General features: G+C 43.7%; 1 protein-coding gene across 1 annotated transcript in view; it reads right to left on the bottom strand.

The window, feature by feature from the left end:
* Window positions 1–5,535: 5,535 nt before the first annotated feature.
* Window positions 5,536–10,000, bottom strand: part of efna3b (ephrin-A3b) — a 20,291-nt gene continuing 15,826 nt past the window's right edge. Inside the window, exon 5 of the mRNA XM_042105891.1 lies at window positions 5,536–10,000. This exon is cut by the window's right edge and continues 20 nt beyond it. Coding sequence (XP_041961825.1) covers window positions 9,902–10,000 — 99 coding nt within the window. The 3' untranslated portion in view covers window positions 5,536–9,901.

Here is a 10,000-nt window from a genome sequence, read left to right on the forward strand (position 1 = left end):
GAGACTGAGAGAGAAAGAGAGAGAGGGAGAGAGAGACGGAGAGCGTTGGCACATGGGGTGGAAGAGCAGAGACAGAGAGAGAGACAGAGAGAAAGAGACTAAGAGAGAGACAGAGAGAGAGAGGGAGAGAGAGACGGAGAGCACTGGCACATGAGGTGGAAGAGCAGAGAGAGACAGAGAGAGAGAGGGAGAGAGAGACAGAGAGCGTTGGCACATGGGGTGGAAGAGGGCAGGGATGGCTGGGACGCCCATGAGACAGAAACAGAAGGACTGACACATTCACAGACGACTGGAGGGGGCAGCCAGCCAATGGGCTTCTTTTACCTCCCACCTGTCTCTGCGCACCACTCTTCTTTTCTTTCTTGTTCTTCCCCCCCTGCTCCCTCTGTTCTATATCCCTCTCTTGAGGTCCTCATGCGCTCCCTCTGTTCTATATCCCTCTCTTGAGGTCCTCATGCGCTCCCTCTGTTCTATATCCCTCTCTTGAGGTCCTCATGCGCCCCCTCTGTTCTATATCCCTCTCTGGCGTGGGCCATTTGAGGTCCTCATGCGCTCCCTCTGTTCTATATCCCTCTCTGGCGTGGGCCATTTGAGGTCCTCATGCGCTCCTTCTGTTGGTCTCTTAGCAACATTAAGGTCATTAGTCCAGCCCCAGTGAACTACTCAGAGGGGTCACTTTTCGTTGCTGTTTTGAAGTAGAAGAACAAGAAGTTGTTAACATGTGTTATGTGAAGTGCTATTTTACATACGTTAGGTTGTTTTGGTATGACAACTTGGATATGGTGTTGAGAGCTCTAGACCATTATGGAAAATGTATTGCTTATAGCACAAGAGATGTAATATCTTTGTTCTGTGTTTAGCTGAAATGAGTGTCAACAAAATATCAAGAACAACATTTTATACGCCATCACATCCTCGCACTACTGAATGCAATGGACATTGCTGAGGTCATGCTTTTACACTGCATGATGGTCACACCAGTAGGCCTAACACTGGTGAGAGAGAGAGAGAGAGAGAGAGAGAGAGAGAGAGGCTGATGATGGATGGACAGATGAAGTGAGTGATGTGTACAGTATGCGTCAGACGGGTTGGTGCATGTGATGGGACGGGGTCGATGTCTTGTATTTATAGTCCTGACTGGAAATGGCCGGCCAGGCAGCCCAGATGATGTTAGCGGCCAGAAATATCGAGATCCCGCTGCCAATAAAAGTGATTCGCCCGTTATTAATACAATTAGTGTCAGATTTGTGCCGTGAGTTACCGGCTCGTGAGTGTTCCAGTAGCTGATGTGTAATCATTTGATAGGCCTACTCTTGTAGATAAAGGATCATGCCTGTTTAACATGCATTATCCAGGCAAGATAATGTTTTGAAAAATAAATTGTTTAAATGAAGTCTCTTGAATCCTTTGCGTTTGTGTGCGAGAGCCTGTGTGTGTCTCTGTATGAGTGTCTGTGTGAAGAACAGGCAATTGGATGTAATGTGCAAATGAGGCTGTTTTATTTGGGCTATTATACACACACATCCTGCTCGCCTCGTAGGTCTTCCTGGGGCTTCTCATCGTCGCGCACAGTCCCAGGTCTCCTAGATGAATGTCTGGGCTTCCCTGTGTGTAGGCCCTGAGGAGAGGGCTTGTTAAAAATGCAATTATGCAAATCTGTGCAAAGTGCGATGTGATTTATGAGTGGGCCATATGGGTGAGTGGGCGGGTCCTATTTAAATTCTCATAACAGATTCCCCGTGTTCCTGAATCACCACGGAAACCACCCCGTGTTCCTGAATCACCACGGAAACCACCTCGCAGTGGAGCTCTGATGAGGCTTCTTCTGTGAAATCGCGACTTCCGCTGCTGTCTGTCTCTCCACGGTCTTCCTGCTGTCTCTCTCTCCCTCCACGGTCTTCCTGCTGTCTCTCTCTCTCTCCGCGGTCTTCCTGCTGTCTCTCTCTCCCTCCACGGTCTTCCTGCTGTCTCTCACTCTCTCCAGCCTCGCGATGCAGACTCTGTAATACAGTCATTAGTAAACATTCGCTATAAAACCAGCCTGGCACACGTGAAAACACAGGTCGGCTATCGCAATAGGCTTACATGAAGAGGCCTTTTTGTTTTGTCTACAAAACCTCAAGCCAGCACAGCTTTACGGACAAGAAGAAAGACTCCCTGTTATCTGTAAACAAAAAATGTGCTTTCTACTTTAACAGCAACAAACACATCAATATGCCCTCTCACCAGAGCCGGAGAGTAACGGAGTACATTTACTTGAGTACAGTACTTGAGTGCAATTTTGAGGGATCTGTACTTTACTCGAGTATAATTTTTGGGGAGTACTCATGACTTTACTCAAGTACATTTAAGAGGCAAATATTGTACTCTTTACTCCACTACATTTCTATCCATAACCGTGAGTACCCGTTACTTCTTCTAAAAAAAAAGGAAAAAAGAAAAATCTCGGAAACCCTCAATTTGTTGTTTCCCTCTCAAATGTGATTGGATTGTGCAGGCGCTACTGATTGGGACAGCCTATCAGCAATCACCTTCAGCTTTCCGCCAAAGTCAACTCCATGGTCAGATTTAGATAAGAGACGAAACCATGGACGAAACAATGGATGAAGACGCAGCAGGTCCATCCCGGGAATGTGCCAACCCGTGGCCCCACCTCGCCAGACTATTTCAATTTTCTGAACAAGTTAATGATAGTTTTCGCTTCAAGTGTTTCAATTACAAAATAGTATTTTGCATTTGAAATACGTATTTAAAATACATGTATTAGAAATACTGCCCATCCCTAGCAACATGGTAAAAAGATGAAAATGACTTGATTTTACTTTCAATTCCTTTTGCATTCTCCAAGGTAATATTAACATTAACATTTTTCATAACTCCATGTAGGACGTTTCTGTACATAAATGTAAGCACTGTGCCAGTAGTAATGCAATATTTAGAAAATATACTCTTGTACTCTTGATACTCAAGTACTTTTAAAAACAAGTACTTCTGTACTTTTACTTAAGTAGACATCTGACTCTTGTACTTGTACTTGAGTAAAATTTAGCAAAGGGTATCTGTACTTTTACTCAAGTAATGAAGCTGTGTACTCTGTCCGCCTCTGCCTCTCACATTCTTCAACCTAACTGGATTGGCATGTTTCAGTGGCCTAATCTTAGCTAAAGCAGTTGAAAGAACATCATATTTGACTTGGAATAGCTTGCATTTATAGGGTGCTTTTCTTGTCTCTGCAACACCTCCATTAGTGTATGTTTTGACTTGCATGAAGTGAACAGGCTCCTTTCTCTTCCCCCAGTAACCTAAAAAACACTAATGCACAATAAACGAGGTCTACAAGGAGCTTATATCATAAACCACCAAAATAATCCCAGTCTCGTAATCTGCCCAGGACCTTCTTACACAACAGCTATTCTTAGAATGTATTTATTTATTTATTTTGCATAATGGATGAATATCCCACGGGCTGCCCTCACAAACCGTATGACTGGACAGCGCCCCTCTGTGGTGAGAACTACACATTGCTTAACATTTCTACAACCAGACAGTGTTATCATGTCCACCCTCTTGATTAAAATGTCTTTCTAAGTGCATTAAAAGTGACTAAGAGTGATTAAGGATTGCCCTTATGTGGACGCGGCTGGATAGACATATCTGCTGAGATGAATAAGTGTCCAGTATTCTGCAGCAGCTGTGTCCACAGGTCTTCCCTTGGTGTTAGCAGCACAATGGACATTATGTCTGTGACCTGTCTGCTGGCAAAGGTTAGTCATGGATCTCCGACTGTCTAGCACAACGCGGTGGAGTGCATTTGGTTTGAGACGTGCTCGCAGCCACGCCTGGTTGGTTCGCTGGCGGCACAGGTGGAGGGGATGTCTGCATCTGGCCCGTGTGTGCTCCAGGTTGTGCGGCAGACGGCGGTGACTCACAGCGGTGTGTGGGGAGAGTGTGACCTATTCGCGGGGTTTTCTGGAGCGTTGTAGCCAACAACAGACGAGCCTATAGGCACGAGGTAGCTCCCCCGGCCACAACACGTCAGGCTAAATTTAGCCGGAGCCGGCAGACGGGCTATTATTCAGATGGCGCGCATCTGTTCGCCCGCCAGGCGTTTGCTCATGTCATTCTGATTCCCAGGTAACTTTAAGGAGGTTGTCTCAGGTGTGCACGTCTCAGTATGGAACAACCCCCTCTTTGATTCCCCACAACACTTCAAAGAGACTGTCCTGCAATTATGAAAATAGTAAGCCTATATTAACTTTCTAAAAGAATGTAGGCTATGTCAATTAATCTATTCATTAAAAAAAAGATTTCCAATATTTCCAATAATTAATGATGCAGCTTTTAGGATGTCGTGAAATTGTTAAATTCTCTGATGGAAAAACAGGAAATGGCAGACAGATATGAACAAACATGTCTTTCTTCGCTAGAGCTGTCAGGAGGAATATCTGCATGTATTCGGATTTCAAGTCTCTCTGCACCGAGTGGCATATCTAATCCACTGCCTTTGAGATGAAGGGTAAGTGATATTGGGAGATAAGGCTAGGCGTGTGTGTGCGTGTCTGTGTGTGTGTGCCAGACTTGTGTGTGTGTGTCAAAATGATATTTGCTAGCTGTCTCGAGGTTAGTGATGGGATCCACGAGGAGCCGTCTGCTCCAGGTATCACATGCTGTTTAAAGGGCAATGGAGGTGTCTGTCTATCTATGTGTTAATGTGTGTGTGTGTAAGCGGCCTTTGACATGTAAAAATCTCATTACAGGACTGATCTGGGAGGAGGGAGATAGCACAGCACTGCAGTCAGCAGTCCCTATTCACCCCATCTCCCTCTGGACACACGTTTGTGTCAGTTTGCCCTCTATATAAGCTAAAATACACACACACACACACACACACACACACACACACACGATCACTCACTCAGTCACACGCACACACACACACACACACACACACACACACAGACACGATCATTCAGTCAGTCACACCCACACACACAGCCAAACACCAAACACACACAGACACGCACACTCACTCAGTCATACACACACACACATACACACACTCATACACAAGGAAAGTGTGAGGGACTGTAGGAAAGAAGGAATAATATCTTTGAGTGACGTGAGAGAACATGCAGTGCCGTCAGGTAAATCTGAGCCGCTGTGTGTGTGTGTGTGTGTGTGTGTGTGTGTGTGTGTGAGATAACCTTGATGCAGCTCATGGATCTCCATGACAGTTGTCATTACATTGTTGTTGCATTTTATGAGAACATTCCGTCTGCTTCAAAGCCTGACTCAGACTATGCTGGTCATTAATGTGCTCCCATTAACTGTGTGAGTCTGTCTCGCTCTCTCTGTGTGTGTGTGTGTGTGTGTGTGTGTGTGTGTCCTTTGTAAGTTTCTGTAAAATATGGGTAATAACTAAAAAAACAAACAATTTATGAGCAGATGTGAGTTATAGAACTGATCATGTCTTGTGTAAAGCTGTTATGATGTTTGTCTTTGTTATGTTCTTCTGGAGTGGGCCTTATTGTGTCTTTGTGTGAATTTCTATGGTGAATTCTATTGTGAATTTGTGTGTAATTCCCAGTATGGATGTTTAAGAGCAATGTGTTCACAAATGTGTTGCGGAATAAAAACACAGGCAACATGTTAAAAGTAGGAGCCCAAAGCATGTCATTTTTATCGTTTGATTCTTATTATAACTCTTTTTGTTATGGTTTAAGTTTACAGCTAATTTTTTATTCAAGTTCTTTAATTCATTCCAGCGGAAGTAAACATGATTGTAAATTGGTTGTTTCCAACACTAATAAATGCTTGTCATTTTCCCCAGTCTCTCCCACACACATGCATGGACTACACTCAACAAAACAATCGTTTATCACACACATTTGTACGTAATGTTAATAAAATAAAAACTTTCACACTTTCCTACATGTGGACACCATTCTCACACACAGGCGCACGTACAGTACACACATACACACACACATACATACATACATACAGACACACACAAATCAACTTGCATCCATCCAAAAAAGGAAATTAACTCCTGTAACACATAAGTAATGTTCAACATACCACACTACAGAACACCCCCACACACACACACACAATTACACACTCGTGTCAACTTATTTTAAGTGCAATGTTTAAAGAGTGACTATCTCCAATGTTTCTGAAGCACTCCTCAGAAAATTTCCATCAATTCAAAATACAGTCAAAATTTGCACACATACATCCCAAATTCACACACACACACACACACACACACACACACACACACTAAAATATCAACAATAACTCATAAAGACAAACAAAGTTTGAGTAAAACTCTGTCTAAATGCTTATGTGACTTCCCATGGTTCAGTATTCCTCACCTCATCCATTTCACTTCCTCTAGAGTCTGCAAGAAACACGTGGTGCTGCCACCGATGAGAAGTCTGATCACACCAGACAAACACACAATCAGCTCTGACAACTGTACAATATGTTAATTTTTAAAGAGAAAGACAGAGAGAAAGAAAGAGAGATAGAGAGAAGAAGAATCCAAGTAATATCCTATTATTAATGTTCATCTGAAAGTATTGTATATGTGTTCATATTTTTCTGTCCAAAATACTTTTTTTCCTTTTTAGTCCTTATGTCCTGCGAGGCTACAGTTTATTTTCTGCAGTACTGTGCACACACACACACATACTTGGACAAACACACACACACACCCACACACAAACACATGGACAAACACACACACACACACACACACACACACACACAAAACGGCCACATTACAGTACAGTACTAAAGAAGTGACACTGACAGTTGGTCATCAGTAGCCTTAACATGTGTGTGTGTGTGTGTGCGTATGTGTGTGTGTTTGATCTAGATAAGTAAGCTGCATTTGTTGCTGCTCTGCCCTGCTATGTGGTTCTGAAGGTTGTGAAGATCATGTTTATTCTGTAGTGCTGCTCCTTTGCAGTTGGTGGGTAAGGCGCTAGCCTCTAACGCTCTAAAATGAGGCGCTAGCCTCTAACGCTCTAAAATGAGACGCTAGCCTCTAACGCTCTAAAATAGATCAGATAATCAAGGGGACTAAACACAGTACTGAACCCGTCCATGTGCTGTGAGGGGGGGGGGGGGGGGGGGGTGTGGGGAGTGTAAGGCCTGAGTTAAGGACCCTCCCCAACACCACCACCACTGTCACCCCTCTCATCTCTAAAGCACTTTGATAGCCTTCGTCACTCAGACCAACAGGGCGTCAAAACAACAGAGAATAAATGCTTATTAATGCCTGAGCGAAACCAGAATCAGGATTAAAACCTTTAACCACATCACTTAAAGGTGTAGTCCTTGATCCTGGGGATAGCACGTTAATATCTGAGCTCAATAGCCAATCAAATACACCTCCCCTTGCTGTGCTCCTGAAGCAATCTTAGAGCATGAGTGTGTTATCTTTATTTATTTTTTTATTTTTTGGCAAACACACTGCTGGAGGAATGTGAGGAGATTTGTTCTGCATTTGCTGCAGTACAATGTATCATAATCAAGGACGACACCTTTGAGTTTACATTATATTGTTGGTTTGAACCACCTGTTCAACCACCTGACATACCAATGGTTGATTGCTGCAATTACTGCAAGGAAAAAAACAACATGGTGTAAACTCACATACACATCTCATGTTGTGAGTTGTCTGGGTAGCAAAGTAATGTGAATTCAACATGAGAACACCCAGCTTCCTCAGGTTCCAGGTTGCCTTGCCGCAGTGGAGCTGAGATTACTTTGCCATATCAAATATGCTGTACAAATTTGTTGAGGCTGGTGATGACCCTTAGTTCCTTGAGCCTTTGAAGATTACTGCTCATAGGCTCACAACACCGTGGGTGATCCCTATAGCAACATCACGGCAACTTGTTTTTGTTTTTAAGTTCAGAGAGTGAAAGATAATCAAACTTTTCAAAACTCGCTGCTGCCTTTCACCTGCCATCCTCATTCTCTCTCTCTTCACTATTCATAATACTTGCATGATAATGCATCACCTACAAGCTGTTGGTTACTATGGGTCATAACCCTTCATTTAGTAGCATGAATACAACCATGAAAGTCCATCTGAAAAACAAGACACTGGTGAGGGATTGAAATTAAGTGTTTGTAGCTATAGCAACCCAGTCCAGCAATCTGATTGGTTTGGCATCGAAAGTTCTCCCCACAGCTCCCAGATCCATCAACAAGCTGTGTCGTCCACGGCAACGGTCGAGAGGGAGGAGTGATTGAAATACAATCGTCCAATCGAATGATTCAAAAGAAAAATATATATAAAGGGTTTATGTACATCTTCTCCACCTGATAGTGAAGTCCACATTCATGACAAAGGGTTGCTTGGTTATAGTAGCTTAGTACAAGATGATACAGATGTGTGCTGGCCTCAAAGAAATGCTTTTTATTTTGAGATTTACCCACACATTCATACACACACATACACACACACACACACACACTAACAGGCACACAAAACCAAAGTCATCATCATATTTAGCAATCTTGCTGATGTGTATATTCATCTTTGCTCATAATTGTGGGGTCATGTTCAAAAGGCATCCACTGATTCAATGTGTGTGAGACTGTGTGTATCTGTGTGTTGTGCACCTGTTGATGTGCTGATGTATTATGTAGGGGTGTGCAATTTTTAATCGTCTACGATAATCTTAATCCTATTTATTGCTATCAAAAAGATATCGCCTAATTATCGTTATCAACAAAATCCCATAAAATATCGAGATATTTTTTCACACAGCTGTAATATTTACTACTTTTTCTGGGTCTCTCCCAGCCCCTTGGCATGGCACCATAACAGATTTGCATTTAACTGCAAAATCAATCAAAGTAACATTTTATTTGTCTTTACTGTCTGGTTTGCTGGTGGAAGCTTCAGCTTCCTTCAAGGATGACACCCATTCTCTGGCCCCACTAAAAATAAAGTAGTGCATCACTGGATGGCGGTTGCAGGCACTACATGACTGCAGATGTAAAGCATCCAATAGAATGTCTACAAGGCAAAAGTCGAGCTATATTTGGTCATTTATAGGATGGAAATGGACCATGGACAGAATAGTCAAGCTATATTTGGTCATTTATAGGATGGAACTGGACCATGGAGAGAATGATCATTCTGATGACAGTTTCTATAAACACCAATTCAGACAAAAGTGACATCCCTTTGCACTCCACAATCTGACAATCTGAGCTGCCAATGTAATTGTGAGTCTGTGTGTCTGTGTGTGTGTGTGTGTGGGTGTGTGTGTGTGTGTGTGTGTGTGTGTGTGTGTGTGTGTGAGAGAAAGACAGAGGGGGTAAGGCATGGGGGGCAGAGGCTTACTCTGCAACATGATGCTATGGTTTTGGCAAGTAAACACACACATACACACACACACACACACACACACACACATAAACACCTCCGTACACACACAGGCAAACACACAAGCACACACAGCTCACCATACACTCACACACACACACACACACACATACAAACGGCACAGAGAAAGGCATCTAATGCATCACACACTGAGCAAGTTAAAGGTGTGCGAGTCCAGCAAGACACACTGTCCACGCTGCTACTAAGCACATGAGCACCCTACGGACATGTCCATCCATAGTCCAGCCTCGTCCAGCTCTCTCCACACGGTCCACTCTCTGGCCTCTTGTCCCCACTATCAATCCATCTATCCATCCATCTATCCATCCATTTATTCATTCATTGGAGTCTTTTAGTCTCTCCCTCCACTCCTCCATTTTCTCTCAATGTATCCATCCATCCATCCATGCACCCGCCCCAGGACCGCTTCCAGCATCTGATTTCCGGGGTCTGGGCGCCGTGGCAATGGCAGGGAGGCGGTTGCTAGGAGACGGAGAGGGCGGCGAGGAACAGCGTTGCCACGGTGAGTAGGAGCTGATCCCGGGATGGGCTGCTCCCGCTGACGCTCTTCTCCAGCTTCGG

Source organism: Alosa sapidissima, chromosome 10, assembly GCF_018492685.1.
Source record: "Alosa sapidissima isolate fAloSap1 chromosome 10, fAloSap1.pri, whole genome shotgun sequence".
Classification (NCBI taxonomy): Eukaryota; Metazoa; Chordata; class Actinopteri; order Clupeiformes; family Clupeidae; genus Alosa; species Alosa sapidissima.